Source organism: Corvus hawaiiensis, chromosome 1, assembly GCF_020740725.1.
Source record: "Corvus hawaiiensis isolate bCorHaw1 chromosome 1, bCorHaw1.pri.cur, whole genome shotgun sequence".
Taxonomy (NCBI): domain Eukaryota; kingdom Metazoa; phylum Chordata; class Aves; order Passeriformes; family Corvidae; genus Corvus; species Corvus hawaiiensis.
Window position 1 is genome coordinate 41,436,678 of NC_063213.1, and position 19,903 is coordinate 41,456,580.

Sequence of the window (19,903 nt, forward strand, 5' to 3'; positions counted from 1 at the left end):
ACACTACCTCTGCTTATGGTTTGCATCATTAGCTATCAGATTGGCTGCTCACTGTGTTTATAGGATACAACAAGAAATAGCCTGTTAAATCTGGCTGTTGGTAAAAGCTGGTGTTAGTTGAATCATTGCGCTCCTGTGTTCCCACATCGTACAGAGAACAAAATCCCATAAAACTAATAAGCTGTAAAATAGAATTAAAGTCAATGGCAAAGACTACGCTCAAGTGTTGTAAATAAATTGAGAATAACTTTTCTGAAGTCTAAAAAAGTGATTCCCTAAATGCTGAGAGTAGACCAGAAATGCATTCTGTAAGGCTGTTTTGAAGTAAAAAAATGCATGCCAAGCATATATGATATTAATAATAGCAGTTCTGGTGGCTTATCTGTAGATCTTACTGGCATACTCTTGGAACTGAAGCGAGTATTATCATCTCCACCTTATGGTTGAGGAAGCTGGGTAACCGTAAGAATAAATTTTCAACACAGAACATGAAGCAGTGTTGACTCCAATTCCCGTTGCAACTCCCTAACTTTAATTATTTTTCTGTGAGCTTCGTTTGTTTCTCTTCATTATACAGAACTTGTTCTTTCAGCACAAGGTAATTTGGATAATATTGAATGTAGATTAGATCCATATATTAATACTTATGAAACTTATTGATTCTAAAATTGCTGTGATAGATTAGCTCCTTCCCATCAGTGGATGGGAAAATGCCCACATCCTTAATTTAGATTGGTGCGTTCCTTTTCACACTTAATATTTTTCTGCTTGAGACACTATGAAAAGCAATAGGAAAAGAATGTCTCTGATGCTTATTTTAGCATGTTTCCAGATAAGCCTGGTGGGAAGTATGTGGAATATCTCTTCTAAGATCATGTATTTTCACTGTCCTTTTCAATATCCATGTGATGCTGCTGAGATAAATCATGGGAAGCCTCAGTATCAACAAGAATGCTTTCCCGTTCTGCTTCTTCTGATCGATAAGTGGCATAAAAACTGTCTCTGATTGTCTGGCTAAAATCAAACTGCATATTAGTTAAATAGAAATGCTGCTAAACAGAGGACTGAAATCAACTGAAAAAGTAGCGGTTTCTATCTTGTCTTGTGTTTGGGACTTGTTTTGCTTGAGGCTTCTCCCTTGACTCTCTTTGGCTTTCTTGTTGTCTTTATTTTCAAGGCAATTTTTCCTGAGAAAAGCAGAGAAAATTCATCTGGTAACTTGACTTGGCTAATCCTCACATTTTTGTCTTCCATCCCTTACCAGTGCTGTGTGTTTACGTAGAGCTTTAACCAGAAAACTCTTCAGTTTCTTGAAACTGTTCAGTGTGCTGCACCTCTGGGAGCACTCAGTGCTTTATCACTGTCTTGCCCCTGGGGCTCCGTACCAGGTGGGATTCAGCATCTTTCTGCTAACCTTTGAAGCCATCTCTGCTGGGTGTCTTAAAACAAAGATTTCCTTGAATGGTGATTGCCCGTGCTTGCAGCTATGTTCTTCAAGGGTCTGTTTGTCAGGCAGCAGATGCACAGGAGCAGCACACAGAGATGGAGCCATTTGGGTCACGGCTTTGGCATTTGGCAGTGGAACACCTACATCTGAGATCCTCAGGAATGAAATGCTACATCCAGTTTTCCTGTTGCACAATCACACAAACAAGATGTGAAATTAGAATAGAAAGAGAGATTAACTGGAAAATTGGAAAGGAGGAGAAAGGAGAGAGAGAGAATTATGTACTAAAAGAAAAGCCTGGCCCGTCCCACTAACTCAGGAGAGCAAAGAAACTCAAATTGATACCTTGGTGTTACCTCAGGCACATAGCCATCATGAAACACTATTATAGTGAGAGTTTAATGAACTTAATAAAAGGGGTGGATAAGATTTCTCCATGTGATTTTTGGTGTGCTTTCTGGGGAAAGTGTGACTGCTCATACAAGAGTTTTGCTTCAGACACTGTCAGGATGCTGCTTCCATACTGACCTCCCTCTGCCCTTTCAAGATCCCTAATTTTACTGCTTTGATAAATACACACCTTAAGTCCTAAATAGGGGTTGAATGCAGGCAATAGTGAAACTGGAAAGATCTTAGCCAACTATTGACAAACCAGGGAAAGCAAAACAGCTTCAGATGTACAACTCAGGAGAAGCAGGTGGTGCTGAACAGGGCCTTACAGTTGAATTTCCCCTGCTCAATTTTTCCATGCTGTCCTTCCAGAGGTTGGACTCCTTGTGTCCATAGGTCTCCAGCATGGACCTATGCATCCGTGCACCTACAAGCTGTTGTTTCTTTCAGTGGTTTGGCTTTTTCTATCAGTCTAAGCTTCTAGAACACCTGCCCAAAGCTTCATCATCTCAGGACAGGTCAATATGGATCACATTATGATGGGTCATATAATATTAAAGCACATTCAGAATCAGCTGTTAGAAATATCTTTCTGAGTCTTACTGCAATTCCATTGCTGTATCTTTGCCTCTTTACCTTTTATAAGCAAATGTAAGCTTTCTGATTGTAGCCTCACTCTCTGTGCAGCAGATACATCTATTTGTGGAGCTTTTCATGGCTTCTCTCTGACAGGCTGTGCTGTCCCTGAAGGCCGTCCAAAAGCTCCTTGTTATAAATTTAAAAGTCTCCTGTTCTTGTTTATATCATTCTGCAGCCCCTCATGTTCCTCCTCTCCGCCTGTGAGCTGCCTCACAGTGAAAGTGCTATCACAGCGGATGCAGAGATGGGGTGTTCTGCCGAGCAGTGGCACAAAGACTGGGGAGTGGCGAGGTGAGCTTCCCAGGCATGCTGCCTGTGGAGGTGTGGAGCTGCTGAGATCATCAGGGAAGGCATCAGGGTGAATGCAGTAGTAGAAATCTGGCAGCAACAAAATGCTGCACCAGAATCTTCCAGCCGTGTCTTGGTAGCCTATAGCCGAAGGTAAAAGCATTGATGACATAGCAAGCTGAAGAGGTCAGATGCAGCTTCCTCACTGCTCCGTAAGATTGTCTTTTGGAAGAGTTATTGTAGGTCTTGTTGTGGTGCGCTCCATAAACTACTTTATTTATTCTATTTGTTTATTCATTTTACTCCTAATTTCATACACTTAATTTTTTCTGGTAGGAACATGGACGAAAGTATTTAACATCTAGGCTAATCTTGGATTTTAGTGTTGTTAACAAAGTTTGTGTGGGAAGTTCAGCTTGCTAAATCTGTCAGCTTTCAAGTGCATGGTCTTTATTATTCATTTGACCCACTGTTACATTAGGTAACTTGGCAATGATGTGGACTTGGATTCTTGCTGGAAATTTATTCTTGTGTCTCAGTAGTACTAGATTCATGACTTTACTTAGTGCTAAAGGGAAGACTGACCTTACCAGTTCATACTGTCATTCTCCAGAACATACAACTAGCACTTTTTAGTGCCTTTCTTCAGGGTCTAAGGATCTAAACACAAAAAAAGTTATAGTGAATTGTGTTGTCTTTAGGGGCTTTTTTTCACAGTGCAAAACTTACAATCTTCAAAGGTGTTTCAGAAAACTTCAGAAATAATTTAACAATTAAAAAGTAATTTCAATACATGGAGTCCTAGTTTATTACAAAGGACATTAACCTGTCCTGCGTTCCTCTGGCGTGCCATTTTATGAGACAGGGTGAACCTCATCTCCCTCCCCTTGCCTCAAGCAGCTGTGGTCTCCTGCCACTTGTGCCAGCTGCGGTGCTCACCAGCCACCTCACAGGGATAATTCAACTCACTAACCCAGCACAAAACTAACCCAGCAAAAAAGTAAGTATTTTCTGCAGGGTTAGCAAAGTGAGTCAGGTCATACAAGGGATAGAAGGGGGCTGTCCTACAGAGAACAAAATCTTTTACGTCTGTCCTCATTAAACATTATGTCTGTCCTTAAAGCCATCACCAGTTTTTATAGTGTTTTGCACGTAGATTTTCAAGCGGGTTGACTGTTAGCCTCATACTTAAAAATCCCTGTGTCCTATGTGTTAGGTCTTCCTTATTCTCTTTATTTTGAAATTCAGCTGTTAATATATAATTGTGTTGCATTTCAAAGAGTTCTGCTATACAGCAAAGTCAGCATTGTGGTGACGGGCATTTTCTAGAACTATTAGCATAATTATTCCTTTATTAAAAATTATTTCAAGCAACAAATCAATGCCTGATGTGATCTACATACTAGGAATAAAAAATGCCCTCTCTATTTGCAGTAAACTTTCATCCATTAGAAATATGCCAGTAGACATTAAAATCAAATCACCTAAGAAAAGCAGCTTAACTCCTCTTTATCTTCAGCAACTTCAGCAGTTTTGCAGAGCCACCTGTAACTCAGAGTGGTTCAACAGCTCCCCACTCATGACCCTGTACAGCCATACCAGGAACTAAATAAACCCTACTTACTAGCAATTAAAGTGATTTAATTTAAAACACACTGACAGATGCATAATGGTTAATTAGAAAATAAGTAATTAGCAAATAGGATGGAAAAGGTTAAAAGGTTGTGGACTTTTGTTGTTTGCTTGGGAGAGATAGCGAAATCATCAGCGATTAAACTTTTTCTTTTAATTTCTGGGCTTAATTCTATTATTGTTAGCTGTAAATGAGGCAGCAAACAAGAAGAGAGGTCTAAAAAAAAAAAAATAAGAAATCACTGTTTTATCAGACATACTGAAAGGCCATTGATAACACTTAGGCTATGCCATTTATTTCTAGTCTGCACACAAAAGCAGGCACACATCTATAATGTTTGTACTTAATATCAGGATATAGACATCTTCTGAGAAGAAGCAGTTGTCCTCTCCTCTCTGCATTGTGCCCCCAGTGAGGTCAGGAAAATGGTATAAGAAGTGATAGAGATTAGAACACACATCTTAGGAAACTCTGCCTGCCTTAAGGATTAAATCAGTGAATTATTTAGTTGGGAATATGCCATACTGTGTTTGCTCTCAAAAAAGAAAATGTTAAAAAGGAATAGGACTTTGAATACGGTAAGTTCTGAGCTGTGAGGATACTCAGCTGAAATCCAGTTAACTTCATGCACTGCTGGTTATACGGACAAAGCCATTACAGAGGGTACAAGCAATTTTCTGTTAAAAAAAGTGAAATAAGAGCTTCTACTTCATTTTCACAAGTATTATTCCTTCTCTCCATGACTTTTGTCTGCCCAAAACCAGAAGCAAATGGGCATTTAGATAGTTTTAATAGAGTCATATTTTATGACCACTAGCTTATTGCCAGGTAACTTGAAACTCTTTATTTATTTATAATAATAATTATAAATGTATTTATGTATCTATGAAACATGTGGTTTTTATTTTGAAATTTTACAGGGAATGTTTGCAGAAAGCTTTCTCCAATTTGAGCCTAATTTTTACTGAAGTCATTGAATTTTTTCTTCTGAAAAATAAGCTTTTGGGTGAACCTCAGAAATAGCAATATGGAGTTTTCCATTTCAAAATATCAATTAAAACCAGGCACGAATTTCTCTTTTTAAATATAGCTGCCTTCTAACCTAATTATATGTCCACCAGTAACCATTAGCATAATTTGACCAAATTTCCCATAGCAGTCGCATTCTTCCACCATTCCTTGCTCTCTTTAGAGCATGGCTATCCTGTGCTCACTTCCTCGTCACTTCACCAAGCCATAGTTAACTCTGAACAGTTGGTCCAGCACCTTAATCATTTAACTTTACGTGTTTGTCCCTCCCTTTCTACTAGTCATACATTTTTGTGTCTCTGGTGTGTTTCCAATGTGCTCTCAGGGAAGTTTTCTGCTTTACTGCTTGATATAAAGCCTGAACCTACGTGTCCAGAGATGCACTGTCCTCTTTTGGTGTGTGTCACCAACCCTCTGATGCCCATTTCCCTTGAGCCACATCTGCAATGGCAGGCAAAAGCTCCAGGTCTCCCAGAGTGACTTTGTGGAAAGGATCTTGCAGAGATTTTAGCTAGTCTTTATTCACCCACCATGGATTTTGCTGGCTAGGGATATAGATTTCAGAAAACAACTAACTTCTTGTTCTCTTACTTAAATTTTGTTGAAAACCAACTCCTTCAAAATTTCCCCCCAATTATAATTGAGTTTAAACCATATATTTCAGGTCTGGAATCTGTGTCGAACATTTCAGAATTCAGTGGTTTGGCAATTCAGCTATCAGTTTTTAGGAAAAATAGAATCAAATTTGGAAACTCATCAAGTCACAGACAAAATCCATGAGTGTAAATCCATAGCTGTAAACCATCTCTTGTTTTCTTTTCCAAGGTTTTCTGCAAAGTCCTATATATTTGCACACTGTAACTCAAAGCCTGCAATACAGATAACAGGTTTTCATTTAGATTTTTTTTTTTCATTTTAGAATTCATTTTTTCAGCTAAGTGATGACTTTCTGAGGCTCTGGTTAAGAAAAGCAGAAAGCCTAAAGCTGAGTTAATTCTGCATTTCTTATCTGAATCCCTGAAAATAGCTCAAATAAATGCCAGTACCAATCTTTAGGGTAATACTTATCCCTATTCAGAGTGACATTTATAGATTAGAACAAACTCATTTCTGCTTCACTGATTTTTTAGACACGGCATATATAAGATGCATTGACAAAATGTATTCATGTTAGCAAGATTCATCCAGGTACCTCCCCTCCTGACATTTAGAAAATATTCTTTTTCTTAATCTATTCCATCATAAGGGGGGAAATACCCCGGTTTCAAGGAAAGTCTTTGAAATTTATTGTCTTTGGGATTAACTAACATTGGTCAGTTGCAGAGTAGGTAGGTATTTCAAGACAACCTTCATCTAATATATACTTCTAAGTGAGTAATAACAGAAATTAGCATCGAAGATAAACTGTCCCTTGTTGAAATTTTAGGGAGAGCTAATGTTTCCTGAGTTGACAGAACAAAACAGACAAAGAAGAAAAGTTTTATGTCAAAGCTGTTGTCTGAATGGAACACCCATGTGCTGGAGAAAGAACACGTAAGCCATGAAGTGTCTCAAAAAACCACTGAAATAATCACTCAAATTAGAGATCTTTCGTATTACCCCCCTTTGCTTTTCTATCACTCTTGGCCCTCCAAGGTCCTTGCTCAACTGGATATTTATTCAAGTTGGTAGAGGTCTTTGTGAATTAAGGCTTAAATACTTAATGATGTAAACATCACTTATTTCGCAGTTACAGATCAGCTACTCTTTTGCAAATCTGGCAAGCTTGCGCAGTAACACTTCATGTTAAGAGAGTCACTCACAGGCACTAGAACCCTGGTTATCAAAATAGTGGCTAAACAGGGCTGTCTCCAGTTCTGTGCTCCTCTCATGCCCTCCTGTGTACACAAGTAGTAGGCCAAAGCAAAGTGCTAGAGAGCTGACATTTCTGCTAGGGGATGAAGTACAGTGAAGAGAAGGCTGCAGCCCATTACGCTGACTGAGTGTTAAGCTGAGTGTAAGTAGATTTCTTAGAGCCTTTACATCTTAGGGGCAGTCAGCAGCTCCAGATCGTGATAATAAGTGATTTGACATACTCTGGAAATGAGATAACATTACTCATTTCTGTAAGTACAGGGCGAGAGGAGAATTACATATTCCATTTTCTGCTTGATGTGCCCAGGTGGTTTAAAGGTAATACTACACTCTCCCTCTGTGTTCTATCAATGATACTTATGAAACTGCCTTTCTCATCTGTTCAGGCTACTGGGAAACCAACAGACACACTAAAACTCTGTTTCTTTTTGCCTATGAAGAAATGCACTATTATGTTTTCCATGCATAATATTGCATTATTTTATTTTCCATTTATAAAAACATATATTTACCCCAATACAGTAAGTCATTAAGTTTTTATGAAATCATAAAAATTACTTTTATCTTGCTTTTGTCTTGCATTACTTTATTTTGCAGTGCTGGGTCTTTTTTTTTTTTTTTTTTTTTTTTTTTTAGCTATGTTCAAATCAACAGCTTTATCATCAGGCTGTCCTGCAAACCATATGCCAGATCCAAAGCCTTACCACAATGAGACTATAGGAAGAATTAGTTTTTCTGTCTAAATCAGTAGTGTTCATCCTGCAGATCTGCTTATTGAAACACAAGAGGTTTCAAAAACCTGTAAAACAGTGAAGTTACCATTATCTTTTATGAGACTTATTGTCTGCATGTAATAATTTTCTGGCTTTCATACTGTAAAAAATCTGCTGATGCCTGCACAGAGCTGAGCATGAGTTGAGTCTGTGTGAGGAGGATATTACACAGAACTACTGGACATTCCTATCAGAAAGCTCAATAGCTCTTTGCCTTTTTGTTCTTATGTTTCGGGATAGACTGCAAACATCTGTATTATACAGAAAATGCACTGTGGTTTTGATTTTATGCTTTATTGCATGTTTCTGTGTCCTTGTGAGTTGAGCTGTACTAGCAATAAAAAGCATGAGTCAAAGCCCACTTCTGAGCTTTTGCCTACAAGCTAGTTCTTATGGGTGCATTTCATTAAACATATTTGGAAAATTATATAGATTTTTATTTCTCATGCAATGCACAGTTGTTCATTATGTTTTGCAAGGGAGGAAATACTGCTGGCTCATGATAAATGTATCATGTACCATAAGCCATGGTCTACTACACTTTATACTGAATATGTATAACTTCCAAAATCCTCTGTATAACTTGCTCCAAAATACTAATTTTGCTTTTCTGTTAAATATTGAAATATTAAATATTGAAACAAATAAAAAAATTCAGTCAGGCATCAATACAGCCTATGGGCTACCTTGTAATTTTTCCTGATGTGGAGTTGCTACTCTGGAATTTTCACAGAAGATGAACTTGAAAGTGAGAGCCACTTTCACAGAGGGAATTTGCAGAACAAAATGTTCGGATGATACATCCCACAACTCATCACCCCCAAGCTGAGATAGCCCCCAAGGAAAAATGAAGTGCTGTAACTTGTGTAGTGGCAGGGCATGAGGGGCTGGTGTTCTGGGGCGCTCTCTCTGACTGTGATGGAGCTTTCCCCCTGCACCCGGTTCCAAAGCCTACACGCTCTGCTATCCCGCTCAGTGCCCTCGTCAGCTCCCTGCTGTGTCCCAGGACCTGGGCAGGCTCCCCCCCGCCCCGGGTCTGCTAGCAGCCCACCCCTCTTCTCGGCACAAGGCTGCTCTCCCTGGAGACAGCCCAGCTCCTGGCAAGCGATGTGTAAGGGTGTTGTGTAAGAGTGCCAGGGATAAGCCAGAGACGCCGGTAGTTGCAGGTAGGGTTACAGGAGGAACTCGTGCAAATGAGCTGGGTTGCTCCATAGCTCTTCCTCTGGCTTTTAAAAGGGGATGTCAAGAAGCAGTCCTGCAAGGAGCCGGGCAGCCTGTCAGTGCTTCTGAAAGGTGCGAGATCCCTTTTCCCACCTGTTCCTGCCTTGAGAAGAGACAGGAAGCAGCAGTGCTTGTCCACCCTGTGCAGCTGCTTGATGAGTGGGAAGGGAAGCCTGATGTGTGCTTGTGTGCCTGATGGCACACAAGAGAAGGTGTGCGGTTCATGGTATCGACACAAACCAGGATTCAGACCACAAAATTACCCTGGCCCTGGCCTAGAGGAGACTGGCAGCCACCACTTAAATCTGAAGCCTCAGAATATGGTCAAAAACACCTTCATCCCCTGGGCAGCACTCCTTTTATATAGTCATTGGTTAATCTGATGCATTCATGTGAAGGAGGAGGCACTTGGTGAAAGTGGGAAAACACCTAACTGCACTGATTAATGCTAACTGGTTAATCACCTTTCACTGTGGAAAAAGTAAGGATGTGCAGTAGCTGGCAATATGGCTAGGCAGTGCTTCTTTATTGGAGACCAAAGCCTGAGAATTAATTCCAAATATCACCCTACTCCGGCTGGAGGAGCTGAAGATTCCAAACATGTCTCTTTTTTAAAATTTATTTTGGGGCAGTATAAGAATATTCTTCTCCTGGTGCAGGGCTATAGATCTGAAGTAACACTCAGTATCAGGATGGAGTATGTTTTTTGCTGCTTCCATTTGAGGTATCTGATATGATCATGAGGACTACCTTGTTTGAAAAAAAAGGAAAGAAAATGTAGGGTATAACCCCAGTGATGGAGAAGGAGCACACTGCCCAGTCTGCTGCCACAGCTCTCTGGCAGGGAGGTCATGAGGAGTGTGAGATAGCAGCCTCTGAATTAGTGCTGCGTGCTCAGAGACTGTGACTCAGAGCCATGAGACCTTGGGTAGCTCTTTTGTGGGCAAGTAAGTGCTCAATACACAAAAGATAATCTAACAATTCTGCTCCCTGTTCCCTATGACGTTAGCAAAGCTTAGCCATAAAAATTGTGTCACTTCTGGCAAGAAAGAAACTTGCTCTGCAGTATCTGTAAAGACCCCCAGACATTACCGGGCTGATGTAGTCTGTGACTCATCCACATCCTTCCCATTTGTGCCTGTTCACGTACTTTTTAGCTGTAGACTCTTTTAAAAAGAACCTGATTTCCTCCAACATCTTACACAACTATGCCTTCAAGAGGAACTGGCTATAATTAATGTAGACACCACTTAATATTCTTGCTCATGTGGAGTAGAAGCTGTGTTGTGCCTTCAGAAGACTGTGCTATGTATATGCCAGAATGGATAAATAATTCTATATTTCCACAATGTTTCCATCTATGGGCCACATTCCTCGGAAAGAAAAATAGGAAATTACTTCTGGCATATAAAATGCGGTATAAAAGCATCCTTTAGACAAGATCCCAGGACGTTTGGGAAGATTATTAAAATCATAAAATACTTTAATTATCATTATGATTTTAATTGTTATTTATTATTATTTTAATTAATGGTTTAAATAATCATCATAATGATGATTAAAATCATCATGACGAAGCAGGTGTTACAAATGAGCTCATTTACTGTGGATCTTTTGGCGGTTGCTAAATTGACCTAGTGGAGATGCCAGATGGGTGAGATGCTGTACATTTACAGCAACATCAAGACCTGCTCCAAGAAACTTTAGGCAAGTATGAAGAGAAAAAGAAGATGCACACTCTCTATTTTAAACTGTGGCACACAAGAAGACTGCCAAAGCCAGATATGTAAGTGTAATGGTTTAAACAAAAGACCAGCTTTTCTTACAGTCATTTTGTAATTAGTTTTTTTACACAAGTGACAGCCGCTTTTATGCCAAGTCCTAATCTCATCAGAGAAAATGGCAAAACTCCCAGGATAACTAGAATTTTTCTCTTTATACAGAATTCATTGAAGAACATTGTATTTATCCCTTTTTTTATTGTCCTTTTTAATAGATTGGTACAAAACAAACAATTTTAGGTTTATTAAGTAATTATTTACAGGAGGGGCAGAATTTTTGTTTAAAACACTCAATTGTTTACTTCAAGTATGCTTGTGTGTCACTGAGTCACCAAACCACAGTTAAATTCTGGGAAATGTCTTATTGTTGAGGTTCACGATGTCCCATGACATGGTGGGATGGGTCAGAGTCTGATTTTAATTGGAGGCCTGATCTAAATTCATATCCTTTCAAATCAGGATTGACAAACTGTGAAGGAGTTTGAAGTTCCACAAGATGTCAGTAGCAAAAAAAAGACGTTGCATTGTCGCCTCTGGCTGTGTGGTTTGTACATGGCAAATATCAAGCACAGTATTTGCTCTTCCCTTGTAAGATTAAAGAGAGTCTTTTCTAGGAGCCCAGATGAAGTTTTGGGTGGCTTGCTTGGGAGAAAAGCAAGCAGGTAAAAACACATTGTCCCACGTGTGCTGGAGGATATTTTACCAGTTCACAGACTTGTTAGGGTTAGAAGGAACTTCTGGAGATGATCCAGTCCAAACCTCCTGCCAAGGCAGGGTCACCTAGAGCAGGTTACAGATGACACAGAAACATGGCCAGGTGTGTTTAAATGTCTCCAGAGAGGGAGACTCCATGACTTCCCAGGGTAGCATGTTACAGTACTCTGCATCCCTCATGTAAAGAAGTTCTTCCTCATGCTGAGGTTCTTGCTGTAAAACTTTAAGTAGTTTTTGCATTGTGCTTGCTTTGCAAATAGAATGAACATTATATCTTGAAATCAGTAATCTTCTATTAAATATTATATACTACCAGGAGAAATAATTTCAGATAATTAGGAAATTAGGAAAAAATAAATTGGTGCATATTTTTTTCTTTTTCCTCTCTGGTGACCAGTGAGGGGACCTAAGGGCATGGCATGAAGAGATTTATGTTGGATATAAGGAAAAGGTTCTTCACTCAGAGGGTAGTCAGACACTGGAACAGTCTCCCCAGGGAACTGGTCACGGTCCCAAGCCTGCCAGAGCTCTAGGAGCTTGAGGTAACACTCTCAGGCACACGGTGTCATCTGCAAAATCACAGAATCACAGAATCTGCAGAGTTGGAAGGTACCCATCAGGATCACATTCCTTGTGGGTCCCTTCCAGCTCAGGATATTTTATGATTATGGGTTTGTTTGGAATTTTTTTTCTTTCCCTTAAATTTGGGAGAGGGGGGTGTATGCGTGTTTATGGTGGTGGTGGGGGGGGGTGTTGTTGTTTGTTGAGGTTTTCTGGTGTTTGGGTTTGTTTTTTTTGGGGGGGTGGGATTTTTTATTTTTTTTTTGTTAATCATGAGCAATTCCGACCTTTGGAGTAGCAATTAATTTAACTTAAAGATACATGCAGACACGCCGGTTAAGGCAAGGAGGCACGGAGTGATGGGAAAGCCCGGGAACAGCGCTTCGGGCTGCGGCCGCCAAGGGACGCTGCCGCGCCGCGGGCGGCTTCTGCCTTCGGGAGGGCGGGGAGGCCGCGGCTCCTCCCGGTGCCCGTTCCCTGCGGCGCTTCCCTGCGGCCCTTCCCTTCCCTGCGGCTCCTCCCGGCGTCTCTTCCTTGCGGCGCTTTCCTGCGGCCTTTCTTCGCTGCGGCGCTGCCCTGCGCCTCCCGGGCCGGCGGCCGGCCCTCGGCACGGCCCTGCCCTCACCCCGTCTCCAGGAGCGAGTACCTGAGCAGAGCCGCCGGTGTGGGAGCGGCCCCGAGGCCGATGGGCTGGGGTGAAGCGGCGGGGCCGCGTCCCAGATGCATTAATTACCCGGTAGTGCGGCTCACCTGCTGTCTCGTTCTGACCCCTGCCTAAACACAGCAGATGCGCTCGATGTTCAGCCCGCTGCTAGGGGAGGATATTTGTTTCAAGGGAAAGACTCCCTGTGTGAGGAGGCGGTGGCCAAGAGGAAATACGGACAGGGCTATGGCACTGGATGGATGGAGAGAAATAAAATCCACAAGTTTGTTAACAAAGTTCAGTTTCTTACCATAAAATGATGATCGGGACAATTTAAGAGAGGTTCTACTTCCTCTTTAAAATGTCACTTCCACACTAATATTAAAAGACAGGTGTTTCTTGATCATAGAATCATAGAATCAGCAAGGTTGGAAGAGGCCTTTAAAAACATCCAGTCCAACCATCAATCCAGATCTAACACTGTAACCACTAAATCACTAAAGCACACCACCCAGGGCCAGATCCAGACGCCTCTTAAATACCTCCAGGGATGGTGACTCTACAACCTCCCTGGGCAACCTATTCTAATGACTGACCGGCCTAACAGTGAAAAACTTTTCCTAATACCTAATCTGAGTGTCCCCTGGCTCAGCTGAAGGCCATCTCCTCTGGTCCTCTCACTGCAGTCACAGTAGAAGAGACTGACCCCCACCTCACTACAGCCTCCTTTCAGAGAGTTGTAGAGAGGGATGAGGTTCCCTCTGAGCCTCCTCCAGGCTAAACAAACCCAGCTCCCTCAGCCCTTCCTCATAGGATGTGTTTTCTTCACAAGCCTTTTTGCCCTTCTCTGGACATGCTCCAGCACCTCAATGTTCTTTTTAAAGTGAGGGGCCAAAAACTGAACACAGTACTTGAAGTGTGGCCTCACCAGTGCTGAGTGCAGGGGGATGTTCCAGAGAGCGTGACTCTGTTCTCAGGCTAGTTTTCCACAAACATTAGGCATTAATGGGGTCAGTTGTAGGCCGGGGATTTCTTACATAAAAATTCTAATGAGATCTTGTCTCTATTCTGGGAGTAATGCCTTTAGGATTGTCTCTGCTTGGGTTAGATTGTTGGCGCTTAAACTAGGGAGCAAGCTGGGATCATCCAGCTGGGCACTGTGTTTTGGGCAGGGACGGCTGAACAAGGGCATGCTGCCTGTAATGCTCTGTGTGAAAAACATGAAGGCTGGTATAAATACCGACATGGCTGAAGGATGGTATCGTAACTGGTATCCATGACTTTCTTTCCTGGCTCTAAATTAGTTTGCAGGGCTTCAATCTTTGCTACCAAACAGAAAAAGAGTGTAGTTAGTATGCCAGTGTATGTGTATGGACATATGAAAGGGGGACACAACCTAAATATTAAAACCAAAACTTTAGAATGCCAGATTCAGTTCTTCACAGCTGCAGGTGTCTCGATAATAAAATAGAAGATGACATTGTTCAAAAGTTAAGTATTAAATACATCTAAATTAGTTTTCTACCAAATGAGTAAAATTACTGTTTACATCTCAGAACTTTGTAAAAGTCAATAGACTTTTGGGTTTCAAATGACTGAGGAAGAATTGGTGTAACTGTAAAAGAGAATTTTTAATTCCTTTGAATCCTGTTTTTACTGAACCTGAGAGTAATGTGCATGTATCATTAGAAACTGTAAAGTAGAAACCAATTAGCTCCTAAAGTTACATATTAGACTTAGAGGATCTTCTGAAAAAAAAAATAATGGAAAGTGTTCCATGAAGTGGGTAAAAGCATTTTTTTTTCTGCATCAGTAGGCACAAGCCTTTAGACATTGCTTCCAAATCACTGTTAGCCACAGCTCCTCCAGTCCACCATGCTTTGGACCTGATTTACATTTGTTACCTCATAACGCTAAGCAAGGTGCTTTGAATTTAATGTATTAAGCCATCAGACATGGACCACACTATTCAAGGTCCAGAATGTTCCATCTTGCTTAAATGTTAATGGTAATTTGCAGATGTGCATTTATGAACGTATTACATGGGGGTTTTTTTCCTTTTTTTTGGCAGGTGACATTGGTGACGGAAGAAGGACAAGAATGATTACATATCCATAACTCCCAGCAGTATGTCAGGTAATCATATTTCATAAGAACACCTATGCAATATTTCTTGCTGTTCTGGAGTGATTATTACTAAATATTTACTGAAAAATACTTATTTAACAATTTCTGAATTCATTGGTGCTGGGAATGGAAATCTTTCCTCTACCTAGAGCACAGAGATGTGGGACACATAGTAATCATCCCCAACATTTTTGAAACTCTCATCTTCCCTGGTTTGCCTTCCAGAGCCTAGTTGTGTTCTAAATGCACGTTCCAACTTCAGCATTCCTGCTGAAGCTGCCAGCACAGGAACGGTTTCTGCTGAGTATCCTGGTCTAAGTTGTTTTGTAACATGGATATATCCCCTGAGCTTCAAAGTGAGACAGTCAAACTTATTTTACATAGATTGCCAAGTACACTTTAGAGAATTATTGACTAAGTCTGCAGGTGGCATGAAGATCCAGAGTTGACATGACCATTAACCATTTTAAGCCTCCTTAACCATCTTATCCCTTCCAGTTGCAAAGCATCTGAAGGCTACACATAAATTAGCTGTGTCAAACCCCCCCTGTATCTAATCCCAGAACAGGGTATGTAGAAAGATGTGCTTATTACGTGGAGATAATGTAGAAGGCCAGAGAATTTCAGGCTTCCAGAATTTGTTTTAGTATTCTCAATTTGCGTAAGAAAATGTTCTACTGATACTGTTTGTCAATGTGTATTTCAAGAGCCAAATGCTTAAAGGGGACCTTTTAAAAACCTGTTTGTAAAATGCAGCATGTGCTACATAGGAAAAATCATTACTAACAAGACTGTATTCCTGGTGCTCTGGCAAAGAGACAGCTTATTTAGTCTGTGCAGATCAAATATCCTTTCCTTTTCCTTAGAAGGCTCCCGTCCATTTGTACTGGCCAGCAAGCTGCATTCACCAACAAAGAAGGTCTTCTGGCTTTAGGTTTCTAGATAAGAGGCAGAGGGTAAAATTCATGGGAAGAAACAGAGTATTATATAAATACATGCTTTCATAGTAAAACATATTATTTGATAACATGAAAAGGTGTGTCTTTTTATGGTTTCTTTGCTGCCCATTGAAACAGAGATGGATATAAGATGGAAGCAGAGGGCATTGAGGCATTTTGTGGAATGAAGTGGAATACTGACCCTTGGTTGATGTGTCAGGCTCTGACTTAGCATCACCGCCACATGAGGATCAGGAAAGAGTTAGTGTCCTTAGGCTGCATTGGCAGGCCCTACTAGAGTGGTTTTGCATTGTCCTGCAGGCATTCTGGGCATGGTGATTTCATTTGGCAAATACCTGTTTTGGAAGAATTCAAAGGATTGGCATGTAACTTGTTCTCTTCCAACTCTCTGTTGTGCTCTCCCCTGTCTCATGTTAACTGTGTTTTATGGCATTTTACTACGGGGCTTGACATTGGTGTGGTTTTGGAGGGAATAGTTAATAGCTTCTTCTGTGTGATGTCAAGAGATGAGGAAGGAAACACAGTGTACCCACTTTATCCTCACCTTATCTGTTGGGTCTGTGGCTTCCTGTGGAGGGTGGGTTTATGGAGATTTTCCGCTAGCACTCTAACTAGTCCTGTCTCCCTGGGCTTGCCCCTGGCAGGGCAGCTCTGCTAAACTCAGTGACACACAAAGCCTAATTGAAAGCACCTACATTTTCTGCATTTCTTTTGACAGAAGTCAGCAGAACAAATATGTACAAAGAAAATAATAAAAAAAAAAAAAAAGGTTGAGATGGAGATGACTGTTTGTACAGCTGTAGTTGTCCAGCACTTTTCATTATGAGATGTTCATCTTTTCTGTTTCTGGTTAAGGAATGACATTCTCGACATGAGTGTAAACGTGCAAAGAAGCATGGATGAAATTAAAGTCTTTCAAACTGTATTTAAACTTCATAAATACCACCATCCAGAGCCAGAAAAGAGTCCTTTTCTAATGAATGATAATGGAAGTTTAGAGTCTGTTATTGAGTCACTGAAATATGGGAGCAGAATCTAATATGAAACCAAACCAATTGGCTAAAATAACAGGCTGTATTATTCTGTATTTTTGGTAGATAATTTCTCTCCCCATATGTTATGTTTCTACTGAAGTATGTATTTTCCTCTTGTAGGTACTGCCTGAAAGCCTTCAGGTTCTAGTGCAATGTAGAGAAATTTTTCTGACAGGAGATTTTAGAATTTGACCTTGACAGTAAAGCTAAGCTTTAGTACATTTGCAGTTTCCATAAGAAAAATATTTTGAATATTTTGACATCTCATCTTTAAAAACACATACTGGTGTGATTATTTTACATGCTTATAGCTTTTAATAGAGAGAGTTCTAGTTTGTCAAAATTATTTTGGGAATTTCAAAGTTATGGGTATCATAGAAGGATTTCAGAAATACAGAAGCCCTTACTTAAAAGTGAATAAAATTAAAAATAAAAAGCAGAGTGAATGTATGAGGTAAAATATTTGCATGCAAAAAGCTAAACCGAAACACAAAGACTGAATTAATGAAGTCAAAGCTACTCTTCCTTTTTCTTAGAATGCAGTCAGAGTTCACCCAGCAATACAGATAGAGTTAATGAACACCTAATATTGGGTACTTGATGTCATAAGAAGCAGACAAGTGAAAAGCTGGACCTACAGGTTTTGTAGACACAGTGTTTGTCAGTTTGCTTTTGCAACTCTGCCTATTCCAGGTGTCAGGACTTGCTGAACTAGTTTTTTTTACAACTAGCACAGATGATGACCAAACACTGAGATAAAGGGATGCTTTAGGAGAGGGAGAGGTGGACATAATATGTCTTTGAGTACTATCTCTGAGACAGACGCATTCTGTTCTCATTAACTGAAGCTTGGTAAAGTAAATAGTTTTCAGATGAGCCATCACACACTTAAAAGTAACAAAGCAAATCTAAAAGTTTAGCTTTTCTGTTTCGAAACATTGTTTTTATTAAGCGTGGGTTGTCTTTTATAGAATCACAGAATGGCTTGGGTTGGAAAGGACCTATAAAAGTTGTCTCGTCCAACCCCCCTGCAATGAACAGAGACATCTTCAACTAGATCAGGTTTCTCAGATGCCCATCCAACCTAATTGTGAATGGGATAGGGTACACCTTCTCTGGGTAACGTGTTGCAATGTTTTAACACCCTCATTGTAAAAACCTTCTTCCTTATATCTAATCTAAATCGACCTTCCTTCAGTTTAACAATTACCCCTTGTCCTGTTGCAACAGGCTAAAAAGTTTGTCCCCATCTTTCTTATAGGCCCCCTTCAGGTACTAAAAAGCCACAATAGTCTCCCCAGAGCTTTCCCTTCTCAATGCTGAGCAGTTTCAACTCTTTCAAGCTTTCCTCATAGGATAGGTGTTTGATTCCTGTGATCACCTTGGTGGCCCTCCTCTGGACTCACAGGTCCATGTCCTTCCTGCTCTGAGGACCCCAGAGCTGGATGCAGTGCTCCAGGTGGGGTCTCATGAGAGGGGAATAGAGGGGCAGAATCTCCTTCCTTGCTCTGGTGGCCACACTGCTTTGGGTGCTGCCCATGGTATGATTGGTTTTCTGGGCTGCAGCAACAGCATTCATCAGCAGTTTTAAAGTTGACACCAACAATTGCTGCCCACAGAGTAATATCTGAGAAAATAATTTTATCAGCATTCTAAAATCAGGGCTATCTTAGCAATAACGGCACACATTCTTTCTTGTGCATACATTTGCACAATAGAATAGAAAAAAGGTTGGAAAGTATTATTTTCCCATCGAGAAAATAGTGTTTTTAAATTAATGTGTAACATAATTTTAAAAGTTCTTTCTATTTTAGCACTCTGGTTTAGCATCACTATTCACTGGCAATAGCTATCACTGGAGGCTCCCTTCTGTACATTTTCTCCCAAAATGTAGGACAAACCCAGAGACATATCTTCATCTTACTTTATTTACTGGAGTGATAACTGAAGAAGAAATTCAAGAATGGGTTCTAAAACCTAGAAAATAGTATTTGTAGGATACAATAAATCTCATAATTTTTACCTTCATGGCAGATGAAGAGAGAATGTAAGGAGTGGAATAGTGGTTCCAGTAAAAACTGCAGCAGTTCTTTCACTGATTTCAGTAAGACCAGGGTTTTACTCTGCTTTTACTTGGGAGCTTCAAAATCAGCTCAGTCATTGTGCTTCTACTCAAATATCCACACTGTTCTGTTTGACCGTAAAGTTAGATCAAGATAGGAATTATAATAAAATTAAGTGCTTACCTTGGGGAATATAATTTAAATGTCATAAATGCATATTTTCAGTAAGTAGAATTTAATATGCAACGTTTCTTGAAACAGGTCCCTCATTTGGAGAAGAAAATTAATCAGCTTTCGTGCAACAAATCCATTTGAAAACCAGTGTCTCCAAGGGTGTTGCACGTAGTTTCCAAGAACTGGGAAAAGTAATAGAATAGGAAAGGTACCACATTTTCTTCATGAGTCTTTTCACTGTAATGCTCATTACCCTGTAAACTTGACATTAATTCAGATGGAGAACAGTTTATTGTTTAATATTAGCTGAGAAATTATTTCTCCCATATTTCTATAATAAATTTCTTAGGATAATTTAATTTGACATACATCACTGTCTGACACTTCTTTGCCTGCCAGACCATGATAAAATCCAACTAAATCAAGTGTATTATTTCTTTCAAGTAACGGATTTTTTAGGAGGACAGTAAATACTTTAATATAAGGTTTTGTTATGCCAGGATTCAGCAGCTTTGTAATGAGCTTTTGGGGATTTTCAAAAGGTTAACAAGATTTATATTGTGGGATGTTTTT

General features: G+C 40.2%; 1 protein-coding gene across 8 annotated transcripts in view; it reads left to right on the top strand.

The window, feature by feature from the left end:
* THRB (thyroid hormone receptor beta) overlaps window positions 1-19,903 on the top strand; it is a 157,209-nt gene that overhangs the window by 91,586 nt on the left and 45,720 nt on the right. For all 8 annotated transcript variants that reach the window (XM_048301974.1, XM_048301951.1, XM_048301920.1 and 5 more), the window contains one exon: window positions 15,045-15,109. In XM_048301974.1, the coding sequence (XP_048157931.1) occupies window positions 15,103-15,109 (7 nt within the window). In that variant the 5' untranslated portion in view covers window positions 15,045-15,102. The remainder of the gene's footprint in view (window positions 1-15,044; window positions 15,110-19,903) is intronic.